The sequence below is a fragment of the Cryptomeria japonica genome, chromosome 5 (genome assembly GCF_030272615.1).
Source record: "Cryptomeria japonica chromosome 5, Sugi_1.0, whole genome shotgun sequence".
In the NCBI taxonomy this organism is placed as follows: Eukaryota; Viridiplantae; Streptophyta; class Pinopsida; order Cupressales; family Cupressaceae; genus Cryptomeria; species Cryptomeria japonica.
Window position 1 is genome coordinate 196,847,871 of NC_081409.1, and position 14,330 is coordinate 196,862,200.

Here is a 14,330-nt window from a genome sequence, read left to right on the forward strand (position 1 = left end):
ACAAACAAGAATCAGTTCTTTTATCATTTCTAAGAGAAATATGTTAACCAACACAAACACCTCAAGGGAGTCAAAAGGAGAATGGAAAGAGAAGATGACACTTAAGAGGAAAGTGGGTAGATGGGAAACTAGTAACACACAAATCCAAAAGTGTGGAGACATTAGAGTTGTGTGAAAAATGATTTCTGATCTAGTAGAAATTTTAAAGAAAAGGAGAGCTAACTTGCCTAGGGAGCCAAAAGGAGAATGGAAAGAGAAAATGACACTTGAGAAGAAAGTGGGTGGATGGGAAACTAGTAACACACAAATCCAAAAGTGTGGAGACATTAGAGTTGTGTGAAGAACGATTTCTGACCTAGTAAAAAAATTTAAAGAAAAGGAGAGCTAACGTGCCCAAGCACAAGACTAAGCAAAAGGGAAAGCCACAACCATTATGCTTCACAACCACAAAGGTAAACTCAAATTTTACTCATGTTGGGGAAGGAAAGAAGCTGATGTGGAGGTCCTTTGATGTGTGCATGGGTGATAGAACATAGCTACAATAAAGGCTTGAAGCCTTACGATTTAGAAGAATAACGGTCTTGCACAAACTTGGTGCATGGGGGGTAGAACAGCATTGAAGCCTTACGCCAAAGCACATCTTCACACCCAAGTTGAGGATGAAATAGGAGCATGCAAAGCAATCTTTTTGTCAAAGTAAGCAAGCATCACGGTGTTAGTGTAGAAGGATCACATGAAGACACGATTCGTCGAAAAGGCTTGAAAAGAAAGTGTTATGACAGAGTGTGTGAGGAAGCTTGCACGTGAGCAGAGAGGACAAAAGCAGAACACTTAAGTATGAAGGTCACATGCAAAAGAAAAAGCCGTGAGAAGCTCATATTTGAGGACAACTTGCATTCAATCGGTTGGCAACAATTCGTGCGATAAAGATATACACACACAACATGAAGAAAAGTGGGAGCATCATCCATGTAGCAGCTCGGATCAAATAAAAAAAGATGAAATAATAGTGTCCTAATTGTTGGTTATCTTGGGCGGTGACCCATTCAAATATCTTGATTAGCAATGCATTAAATGAGGCTAAAAAAGCAAGTGAATTTAGACCAGATTGGCAATAGTGATGCCTTTAATGAGGACAATGGAGTTGAGTGCAATCTTGGTGAGCAATTGTATATGTACAACTAAGCCTACAAGAGTGAGAAAGTTCAGTTTCAAGCCATATGAGAGATAGGAATCAAGTAAGAAGCCAATCACAAAGTTGAGCTTAAGATAAGCTAATAAGTTGTAATCATGTACAAGTTACAATCAATAAATCTTGGTACTAAATTTATATGTACAACCAGTGGGGTGAGAGTTCAGTTCAAACCAGACTACAGCTAAGACCCAAGTGAGAATTACATCACCAAGCTTGACAGAAGTCATTAAGTCGTAATCATGTACACCCAAGCAATCTTGGCACTAAAGCAATTATATGCACATCCAGTGGGGTGAGAGTTCAGTTCAAACCAAACAACAGCTAGAACCCAAGTGAGAAGTTGATCACATTGCGGACCTTGATAGAAGTCATTAAGTTGTAATCATGTACAACGAACAACCAAGCAATCTTGGCACTAAAGCAATTATATGTACAACCAGTGGGCGACAATTCAGTGCAAACCACAGGTGCTAGGAACCAAGTGAGAAGTCGGTCGCAAAGCCAAGCTTGTTGGAAGTCATAAAGTTGTAATTCAGTTCAAACCACAGGTGCTAGGAACCAAGTGAGAAGTCGGTCACAAAGCCAAGCTTGTTGGATGTACAACCCAACAATCTTGGCAGTTCAGTTCAAACCAGACAAAGTGCTAGACAAAGTGCTAGGAACCAAATGTGAAATCAATCACAACAATGAATTTGATAGAAATCATCAAGTTGTAATCTTGTACAATGTATAAATCTTTACACTATAGCAATTATGTATACAACCAGAACTATGAGTGGGATTAGAGTTCATTTCAAACCAGGCAAATGCTAGGTACCCAGTGAGATGTCAATCACAGAGGAGAGCTTGATATAAGTCATTCGTTGCAGATATTTCTCGATCATTGTAAACGTTCAAAAAATCTCATTTGGAACTGTAACAAAATATGGCTCTTTTTTTCTATTTGCTCTGTTGAGCAACTCTCAGGGCTGCATGGTCTAAGGCTTCATTCCCTTCGGTGGGACCCCTGACTATGACTGCATCACCATTTGGTAAAATTTTAATATATAATACTGTGATATTTAATAGAAACTTTTCTTTGTTTTTCGATTTAAATTTATATTTGTGGTATAATAATTGCAGAATATCACTAAACTTTAAATCAAAATAATTAATCTTAAGGGAATAAGACTGAAATATGAAGGGAAATTATTTACCTTGTTCAGCCTGCTCTCTTATGTGGCTGAAAAATCACAATAAAATATCTCCTTGTAAACTTTTGTTTTTAAATCTCTTTCCCTTAAGTTCACTACTGTTGGAATTGCTTCTACCACTAAAAAATCTTATATCGCACCTCCTAGGGTACAATTTTAAATAAAAATGTCATCCATATCATCTAATATGTTTCCAGAGTCAGTGGATTATCGATCTCTCTTCGATAAATGGTTTTAGTTTCTCATATCCAACTTGGATTCTTGCAGACTCTAAAGCTTTGAATAGTGCCTTGGGGTGAGCTAGAGCCCACATTTTAGCATAATGTACGGTCTTCTTTATATCGAAAGAACAGAACAGTAGGACGCAGCAAAAGCTACCTAAATGCTAATTCCTACCTTGAAGTTGAGATAATTTTAGATAAAACAAGAAAAACTCTATAAGTCGCAAAGTGCAGCATTTAATATTTGTGAGATAGACATACTCTAATAAAATTCTAGAAAAGAATTGCATGTGAGTTACTCATGATTTCCAAAAGAAAAATAAGATATATAGCTAAATCTGATTGGCGTAGAGTTCCATTTGATTTCAAATACTCATGAATTCAGGAAGTGGTGTTTGACACCAAAGGGGTAAAAATTTATTAAACACAGAATTACAGAGCACGAAAGGCCAGCAGCTCAACAGAGAATCTTATTTACTCTGCATAAATATTTATGTCTGGTACATAGACCCGTTAAAAACAGGCATCTTCCAATATGATATAAAAAATGTACTTCCAATACAAGCTTGTCTTATTAAAATGTTCTTCCAATACAAGCTTGGCTTATTAAAATGTCCTTCCAATACATGCTTGGCTTATTAAAATGTCCTTTCAATTGTTAGGCACAACAATGTAACCACATTTTACAGACTTAGAATACGTGTGACAATTTTCACCAAAAACAAATGAGTTGTGTTAGTTTCTATGGCAATGGGATGTATGAATGGATCATCAGGTCCCCAGGACTCTATCCAGAGCTTTAAGCAAAAGAGTTAGATGATGCAATAGACCTTGCTGCTTTTGCTTATCTCAGTGTACAATCAATAATCTGTTCCTAAACTCGCCTTCCTCTCATAAAAAATGAGGAAAAAAGCATCTCATTCCATATATCAGGCACTCCAGGGAGACACCAATGACTACAGTCAGGTACATCAGGCTTATCACTCCACTTACCAATATGTGCATCAGTTCGATAAGCAGACAATGTTGTAACATTCAGGAAAGTCACTGGAGCTTTCATACGTGCTATAACATCCCATGAAATCTGAGACAATAGGTAACCCCTGATTCTTTTCAAATTGGAGATAGGCTGTCGGCTTACTTTGCAAGATAAATTATCCCAGGAACCACTGAATATCATGTTATTAAGCAAAACATGTTTAGTTTAATGTATTATCATTAAAAGACACTGAAAACAAGTAGTAATTTGCATACAGCTTGGCAAAATGCAACATGCCTAATTTTTGTTCTCACCTCCAATGGCTAGGTTCAAAGCTACGAAAAAAGACATGGGTTCTGCTTGTGTTGACTGCACTTTCCACCCATGATGCCCAGGTACTGATGGCTTTCTGATACGCAGCTTCAATCTTCATTCCCAATTTTAACGAGTCCCCAACCTGGAAATAGCACCCCCTGTCTGAACCCAGGTGTTTATGATTAGGATCATAGTAGACAATCTCATAAAAATAAAATAAACGAATAGAAGAATGTAGAACATTTTCAATAAAACAACTAAAAAAAATATTCATAAAAAACAGACAGAACTATTATTCAGCAAACATTCAAAAACATGGAGAACTTCGTCTACCAAAAAGCCATATTTATAGAAAATTTTACAGAAACATATAGATGATACCATAGGGGAATGGAGATTTCAAAGAGGCACAAGCCACTTGGTTAGGACTTGGTACAAACCACATTGAACCCTGAACAACCAAAAAAAAAGAAAAACAGATACAATTATTTTCGAGCAAACATTCCAAAACATTTAGAGCTTCATAAAGAATTTTTTATTTTGGGTTCAATTAACATTAGATATGTGAATATCAAAGTGGTTTGGTCTGGACAAGTGGCGAGTCCCTCACTGAAATTCTCATTCTTCTATTGCATCTACCTATATGTATATGTAAAATTTTCTATAAACATGGCTTTATGCTAGAACAGACAGCCATCTTGTGCACGTGAATGATCAAACCATGAGTTGATAAATAACAACAGAAAACTACCTCATCAATCCAGAAAATGCATTAACATTTCCAACAGTTTATTCATATTACAAGGCTACTGAGTAAATCAAAGGAGGACGCAACATTAAAGCTCAAGTTGCATGCGAAATTGAGTGACATCATCTCATCAGATATAAAAAGAAAGAACATGCTCATGCAACATTATGCTACATAACCTGCCTTTGAGGATGAGTTTCTGGACTTTTGGATGTTTGGTCAGACCTACAGGAAGAACAGATAATCCCCTTATTAGGGCAATCTCAAATGGGAGTCGAAATATAGCTACATTACTGGTTTTTTTTAATCTTCGACTATGATAAACATTTGGAGGGTCACTGTACCATGCTTTTAAGCACAATTTCAGAGCAATTTGAATGCCATTAACATTTTACTAAGGTCTCAATTGCAAAAGATTCTTGATAGAAGCCAATAATAAACGCATACAGAACTTTTACAATGATTTAACTCTTTAGTTGTGGAATAGATTGGTTTATCCAAGGTGAATAGTAAAATGAGCCTTAGTGGAATATAGAAAAGAAAAAGTTACACACACACAGGAATCCATGTGGACTTCATGGATGGTGCTTGCATTAAATTTGACACCTGAGATTCTAGTAGGATAAAGTATAGTCACTACAAACTGAGCATGGAAGGGGGTTATAAATGCTCGAAAGTAAAATCATTTATATGACCATGTGAAAATTTTAGTCTTTGTCGATATTCTTATGACACTGGCAGAGAATCCACAGATTACTGGCAACAGTCATGGTGTCATTTGGATTATGCAATCGTTTTGGAGCCAGAGTTTAAGTGTGGGTTTCCACCAATTTGGAGTCCCAATGCAGTGATTATACAAGTGAGTTGGAAGTCCCTAAGATTCAAATCGAATGTCGTCAAGAGGCATAACAAACACAGGCGGAGATGGATGGTGCTTGCATTAATTTGACATCTGAGATTCTAGAATGAAGCATAGTCACTACAAACTGAGCATGGAAGGCGGGCTATAAATACTCGAAAGTAAAATCATTTACATGACCATGTGAAAATTTTAGTCTCGTAGATATTCTTATGACACTGGTGGAGAACCCACAGATTATTGGCAACAGCCATGGTGTCACTTAGACTATGCAATCTTTATGGAGCCAGAGCTTAAGAGTGGGTTTCCACCAATTGGGGATCCCTATGCAGACATTATACAAGTGAGAAGGAAGTCCCTAAGATTCAACTCGGAAGTAGTCAAGAGGCATAACAAACCCAGGCGAAGATGGAAAGTGATACTGGAAACACTGCCAAGGTGGGGCCAGGCAACCCAGAATGTTAGGCAAGGTAACAGATGGGATTAGCTGGTGTGAGAAGCCTTTTTAGGATCTCAAGGGTGGAATCCAAGACACAAGTAGACTCATGACCATGTCACTAAATAAGTTGTCATTGCAAAGTGCAGCTAGAACTGAAAATATATGTACTGGTCAAACATGTAATGTTATATGCATTTGAACAGTAGACAAATCAGTCTAGAAGAAAACCTTTGTTAATGAAAGCAAGATTTTTCTTGAAGAATATAAATGTAGCAAAAGTTAAAACTACAATAGCGCGATGACCCAATGAGATCTACAAGTTTTCTAATTAAAACAATAATGCTTTTGGCACTCCCAGTGACCTTAAGTTCTAGCATCACATTTTCTATAAAAATCAACATAGGTCACCCCTTCCACAAACTTCCAACCATCATTGACATGAAATTTATGCAATCTAAGTCACTAGCATACAAATACTTATTCAAGATAGTCAGTCAGCTCACAGATTGTCACAACTAGGCACATAATGATCTGTACATGTATAACTTGGCCTTCAAACATAAGTTGCGGGGAAGGTGCAACGGGATCCAACAACCGCTCACAAATTCATGAACTTATTGTAGCAAAGAATTAACACCACAACAAATGTTCCTTGGCTTCATTTTGACAGATTTGGGTCTTCAATGGTATTTGTACACTTTAAATAACCAATCGCCTGGTTTCTTTGTTAGAAAACATATCACGCTGTAAAATAAGAAACCTACAAGACTGCATCACTATTCCATAGCTACATTGCCTTATCAACTAAGACACCTAGGTCCCCAACTTTTAATTGTCTGTCTACACCAGATGTGTTTATGGACTAGCATAGCAATGCAGATGTAATCACTCCTGCTTTCAGGAAAGAAATCAGCAATTCAAGCCTTATATCTGCCTCACAGTACTTGTGCATGGGTGACCATCACCTTCCATAGCACTTGGAATTATTGCTGGTGTTTTTAGACTCCTAACTGAACTTGGGAGGACCATACCTTAGCATTAGAGCTGAGTTCAAGGCGGCCAGAACCTAAAGATTCATATTAAACAAATAATATCTAGAATGCTCAATCCACCATAGACTATTGGGAACAAATTTCTCATAACTCGTCTCATATACATAGCTAACTCCCAGCACCTTCAACCTCCTCAACATTATACTAGTGGCATTCTTCAAGGCGGCCTCCAAAATTCACCCTTTCTAATTGCATGCTCCAAAGATCATCACATTACTTTACTGGTTAAACTGCATCCTCCCCACTAGAAACTTCCATACATTCTACCAAAAACCGCCTTGAGAACTCCCATATGGTGCAGGCAACATAGCATCTTCTAAATGTTTTTTTCATCTCCTTTCAATCATAAATAGTTTTTTTAAAGAGTTGGATACCCTAAGCCTTGTGTTCCTTATTTTCAAGTTGAATTGTAATGAGTTATACCTAGGTTCTTCAGATTGGGAGAAAATATTAATCTGCATTAAGTTGCCAATTCTGTCCAGCTCTTATAATGAAATATACAGACTTGAAAATACAAATAACTGTCAAAAGAAGCTCTTTAGTCGTGGATCTAAGCTCTAAACAGACTGATTATCATCACCCTTCTGATGCCAAGTTGGTAATGACAGGAATCCCAATTTTTTCTGCAGGGTCTGTTTGGGGACAACATCCCCAATATGCTAGCAGGAAAGTCCAGCTGCATTTTCACAAACATCGATCAGATTTCCAAGTCTAAAATAATCACCAAAGAAGCAGTAAAGATGCATCCCAATACCTGCTTAACAGTAGGCCATCTATGCTCTAATTGACTAAGAGGACGGAACTGTTTTTATTAATATTGTTAAATGTCATATTATAATCATTAGTGAAGCTTTCTGAGTACTAACTACTTTACTAAGAAACAGAGTTTGTTGGACACATATACTCGTAAATTTACAGCCTAACTGCTTATAGCAATTGATTTTTATATATATATTTTTATATTTTTTATAAGATAAAATATTATTAGTTTTTTATTCTTATTATGTTTTTAATTTCATAAATTTTAACTTGCATGCATATTTACATGTGCAATACAATTTTGTAATAAATATATTTTTTTGAAAATGTATATGTTCATAAAATCTTTTTATTGCACGCAAACTCTAAATATCCCATTCGATTTCCATTTCTCGTTTCTGGTAACATAGGTGATGACTACATGCATGTTTCCTACAAGTACTTTAGTTTTTTTAAGAAATTATCATCCACACTAACTGGAAGGACTATGAATTTGAGTTTGAAAAATCAGAGAGTAACTGCAAAAACTCGCAAGTTAACAGTACTAACAATTTTACACAGAATTTGTTCTAGTTTGCAAGGAGAACTCTAGTAGCAGCTCATAACACTGAGTGGGAAATTAAAATAAACTAACAGCAGAAGCAGAATTATAACAAATTGGACAAACACTCTTATTTCTGAAATTGATTACAGCACAAATTTGATTCAATGACGATCCCAGCCCAGTCAAGAAAACTTGCCTATTTCATCACAGCAATGCAACCCCTAATAAACAAAACTGAAATTCTCAAAAAAGAAGAGCTCCTAAATGACCCACTAAAGCAGCAGCCACCGATGGCAGTTGCAACAAAATTTCCAAAAATATCTAAGCACAAAAAGAAACTAACAGGGAGTGGGAGACATAGCATTAAAGGCACTCCATTCTCCCCATTTTAGAAAATTTGAACCTCCTGGTTCAGAAAACTCAAGAACCTGATTGTCATGGCTTGCCCTTCCATCATGTTAGGTACAGCTACCATTTTTGGCATAACTTATTCCTCTCCTTCCAGCCTCTTCTTTGACCGGAAATCATCCACCTCTGCCAATTTGTTCCCTTTCTTTTTTCCCAGCTTTTGAGGGCTTAGATCCACCTCTAATGGTCCTCCAAATGCCATCATGCTCTTCTCATCACTTGTCTAAACTTATGCTGTGCTTGCACATAAACCATAAAAACCTTATCCTATTACAGACTATCAAAAGTCTATTATCCTCCCAATCTCTTATTACTGCCAATATCAACTTCTGGCGTGCTCACAATATCATGCCCACATTCATATTTCACAATGTCACCACATTTTATGAGGACTTCCTCTCTGCCATCAAATATGGAGCCTTCAAAGATATTCATCTTTGTTATCGTAACATCTTGGGCCTTTTATAGTGATAGGCTACAGTCATTTTCATTATCATCTTCAAACTCTTCTCCTCTCCCATTGTAATCATCAATATTTTCCATTTCTTCAGGGTGACACAGCTCAAAATCTTCATCCCACTCATCATCTTCATCTTCATCTTCATCCCATTCATCTATCTCCTACATCTCGACTATTTTCAGAGCACATTTAAGGGCCTTCAATCTACTAGTAATTCTACCAACACCTCGGGGATTTAATCTTTCCCTACTCTAGCAGTTCTATCTCATAGCTAAACCTAGATTCTATGGCTTTCCAATCTTAAAATAGCTCTTTCTCAAAAGGTTAAACTTTAACCCCACCTATCTTTTCATCTGCTCACAACCCTTGAATGCTTTTGCTTCAGCTTTCTCTTTTGTTGCATTCCCATTATCGCCTGCCTCATATCGCTCCAATATCCACCACAATCCCTCAAACTCAAACTCCAATTTTTGAAACTTCCTAACTTGTTTTTGTTTACTTCTGCCTCTTCCATTGTTTTATTCTTCTTCCAACTTAGTTACCCTCTTTTTCACATCATAAATCAACTTCAACTCTGCATCCATAGCCTTAACCACAACTCACCTCTTAGCTATTCAAAACTCTTATAACGAACTCTCTACTCCTAACCTTTTAGAATCCTCCAATTCCAAAATTGATGCAGTTTTTTCTCCAATCTGCAAAGAAACTCTAGTTGCAGCTCATAACAGTGAGAAAGAAATTAAAATAAACTAACAGAAGAAGTAGATTTCATAACAGATTGGACATAATCTTATTTCAGAGCTTGATTACAGCACAAATTCTCTTCAATGGTCATCCCAACAACACGCCTCTAAAACGACTCCTGTTTCATCCCAACAACAACACCCCCAACTAATAACCAAAATGGATATTCTTAAAAAAGAAAAGCTCCTAAATACTCAGTACTACAGCCACCAATGTCAGTTCAACAAAATTTCCAAAAATATCAAAGCACAAGAAGAAACTGACAGGTAGTGGTAGACATGGCATTGAAGGCACCTTACATCAGATTTATTCAAACCCAAACTCGACTGCAACTTGAGTTGAGTTGATGGAAAACGGTCGTCAAGTTTATTCTATGATAGCATTGTTGGTTTTTGTGGGGGTGCCACTAATCATGTTGCCAATGCTTGTGGTTATTGTTAATGCCCTTGGACATGATAATTGAGGCTGATAGCATACTCGGCAGCTCTACTGTTGTGACGGTGCAATGTTTGAGGTGGGCTATAGGGTATTGTAACACAAGTTTGTGTCAGTTTCTATGGTGGGCTAAGTAAGCCTAACTAGGGAGTTTGTGGTTTTTGTATTTGTTGTGTCATGACTCACAGCTACTCTTCCTCTCTGCTATGTTCCTTCCATTCATGCATAGCATCTTTCCCCTTACAATAATAACTGTTCTGGTTGTATGTAAGATTTACATTAGTACAGAAAATTGATTGTGTGGAAGGTGATGCTACAATTTATAATGGACAAAGGTGTTGGGGATTTTAAACCCATAGCTTGCATAATCCACAATACAGTCTCCCAAATTTGAATTTTTATCTTCTAACCCACTCTGAATAAAACAAAATTGTTCTTACCTTCCTAAGTAATTGTAACAGTAATTGATTGAAATCTAATCCTTTCTGTAATTGCTCGGGGCTATGTATTTCCATAGACAGACATTCTGATATGAGATGATTCATAGACTTCCACCAGATGCTAGATATGCCCACAAACTTCGTTTACATTTAAATTTTTAAGTTGCAACTTAACTGCAAAAAACTCTGAATAATTTAATTTTTGTTAACCTTGTGTAGCTATCATCCAATGTATTCCTGTGAGTGCTTACTGGGAGCTATTCATTACCACAGACGATCATTATCTTATGAGAAGAGTGCTACTGTGATGTTGATGAAATTTTCTGATTTTCTATATATTTCCCTATTTCAATTAAGGATATACTTTGGCTTCCGTGCATTTTGTTTCTTCTTGATACAAAATCCCTGAGAGTGGCTCTTTCAATACAGATCTATAAGCTTGGTACTTTTTGTTTGAACTAGCCAAATATTGCTGTAAATCTTCAGGATCAATTGGCCTAATTTTATACTCCCCATAGCTCTGCTATACCCAGCTTCACACATAAAAGGAGTACCTTCTAGAAGTTAAATCAAAGATTCAAAACTGATACAAAATGTGACTTGAAGCATAAATTATCTTAAGTAATGCAAGAGAAATACTTACAGTTGGTAAGTTTTTGTAGGTGTCCACCAATGTCCAGAATTGAAAATCAATATATCTGCATCAAGCCACCTTTTGTTAGAATCATCCATTTTGTCCAGCTTAAGAGTGCGGTGAACCCTTTTAGGTACATTTTTAGGTGGACTACCCTTTTGTACAAGAAAAGGCGACCGATAGTACTCAATAGTGAAGTTAAAAGAACTAAACCGGACACGCAGAAAGGGAACCAGCTTTGTAATTTTTTTGCCGTTTATTTCATAAACCGATCGCTTATCAGCTACACCCTGCATAAGAAGGCAAATAAGAGACTCCCATTGTGTTCTGGCCATGGAATCTCCAACAAATACAACTCGCAATCCTTGTAATCTTTGCAGAATATCAGATGGATTAAACCTGTTGCCACACCAAGTCTAGTCAAGACCACATCCATTCCCCATACATATGACATCAGCTCAAATACTGCATTCAAGAATACTATTAATGAGAAGATGAAAAATAAACAAAGTTGAAACAAGATAAGAACACAAAAAAAGACAGACAGAAATGCAGAGAGTTCCAAGCAGGAATAGTGCTCTTTTCAAATTTGATACGTACAAAACAGTCAATTGCACACCCTAATATTTAGATATACCTTGGTATATCGCAACTAAGAGGTTTCCATCTCCATTTCATGTAATCTTGATCTTTCCTGCCATTGTTCTGACAACGGAAGCCATGTTCCGCAAAAGGGCACTCAGAGACATTGTATAAAGGGTATGTCTTGTCATAAACCCATTTTCCACTGAAAACATCACAACTAGAATTTGAATTGAAGCCACTAATGATAGAATTAACTGCAGCACTGAACTGTGTAGAAGAAACAAGCTCCTCCGATAAATGAGTTTGAAAATATCCTTCACTTGCAATGAAAGTTAGGAAGATGAACGGAAGGATTGCTGCCAAGCAGCACAAACTACGATGCCCAATCTTGCGATATCCTCCTGATCCAACGCTGTAAGTTCTTTGACCGAATTGGTTAGTGAGAACTCCTATAGTATTTGACAACCTTTTGTGCAATACATCATATACTGAAATTAAAGAACGAACCAATCCACGGCCCCTCATCTTGAACCAAATTGGCGGCAAACTATCAAAACAAGATAGTTTATTCAGGCCTTCAGAGATGGCATAATCTACATTCCATTGGCTCCATACATGATCCTGCTGCCTGGATAAGGAGCCTCAACACTGATCCTAATGAGACAGTCTCTGATATGAATTGATTAGATTTCCTTATTCTCGTTATAGCAAAACAAAGTACCAAAGGTAAGGTAAGGCAGACCAGCTGGGCATCAATAGGGAAAACTACTGATATTTTACAATTTGCAGGGCTTGGATGATTCCTCTAGTAAATAGGTATAATCCCCTTGTCACCAGGAATGCCTGGTCTTCCAGAAGCAAACAATATATATCCTCAGCTGCAGAATCTCTCAGTAGTCAAGCTTTGAACTCGGACCTCGTGATAATCAAGATTTGCAATTGATCCCTAAGCCTGTGCAGCTCAAAATAAAAACATCTATAGAATACAGAATGAGACAGCAGAGATCTTAAAGACATCCTTCCACATATAGAAGATCGATCCCCAGTCTTACGATGCAACTTATTCCACCTCTTGGGTTGATTAAACAGCCTGCAACGCAGTGGGTTTCAATAGTTTACGTTCTCTTGACCTGAAAACTTGCTCGTCGATTAAAATTCAAAATATCCAGTACACCACATCAACACCTGTGCCTTAACAACCCAAAAATCTCCGAAAACAGAAGCGAACAGATTGAATTGAGGCAGGCAGATTCACCTGGAAATTGATTCCGACTTCTTTAAGCAACTTGAGTGGAAACAAAAAAGAAAAATGTACATAGCCCGAAGTCTACAATGAATTCTTCCACCATTTTAAAACACTTGAAATGATAAGTACTACAAATTCAAGAAGGGCTTGAATGAAACCAATCATACTGAAAAACCCATTTGAGACTAATCAAAAAATATGAATTCTTCATCCAAAAGGCAAACAATCATAATTGAGAACCCAAAAACCCACTGAATCACTATAACGTGACTTCTATAATCCAAAAGCATTACAGAAACAATATTAATTTAGAACCCAAAAACCCATCTGAGACTAAATCATCAAAGCATGAATTTTTTTATCCATAAGCACAACAAAAATAATAATAATCTGAGATTCAACCACTAAACTAAAAATATTCTAACACATAGAATAAACAGTTAAACAATAGACACTGTAAAATCAAAAAATAGCTTGTACAAAACCAACTAATGATAGTGATGAACTAATCTGAGATTAAAACACTCAACCTCCATTATTTTTCCTCCATTGCAACACTACAAACAATAACATAACAGACAAACAAACAAATCATCCTCAAAGGTAAGCCTAAATCTACCGAAAAGAAAAACCCACCAGAGACTGAACCAGTAAAATTTCACTCTTCTATAATTTACCAGAACAAGAAGAAATCCTCAAACCAAGGACAAAACAGTACCTGCAAAAAGACCACACACTAAACACCACCAGATTCTTGGACATTTTTTCAGAGTATAACTTTTTCAGCTTCAGTGGACACTTGTATTGTTGAAAAAAATGGCAGCTTGAGCCGGTCACTAGAACTATTATGTCTGTATTGAAGATTGGTCCAGATTTTGACAAGCAAACTCCACCGGCCGAACATACTACTTACCCAACACCAAAAGCAAAATAGTGTGAAGATTAATTTAAACAAATCAGGTGGGCCTCTTGACATTTAACCAACGTTAAGTGATGTGATGTAATATGATACTTGCAAACCGACCCACCTTACGATGGATCGGATGAAATCTATTGGAAGATTATCTTGTCAGT

General features: G+C 36.8%; 1 protein-coding gene across 1 annotated transcript; it reads right to left on the minus strand.

Moving 5' to 3' along the window:
• Positions 1–2,989: 2,989 nt before the first annotated feature.
• On the minus strand, positions 2,990–14,028 carry LOC131027974 (protein trichome berefringence-like 7). The gene is made up of 5 exons (XM_057958070.2): positions 13,893–14,028; positions 12,063–13,265; positions 11,435–11,824; positions 3,903–4,061; positions 2,990–3,778 (listed from the first exon to the last, which is right to left on the minus strand). Exons 2-5 carry the CDS (start codon positions 12,533–12,535, stop codon positions 3,484–3,486), a joined length of 1,317 nt encoding a protein of 438 aa, XP_057814053.2. The 5' UTR covers positions 12,536–13,265; positions 13,893–14,028; the 3' UTR covers positions 2,990–3,483.
• Positions 14,029–14,330: the final 302 nt, after the last annotated feature.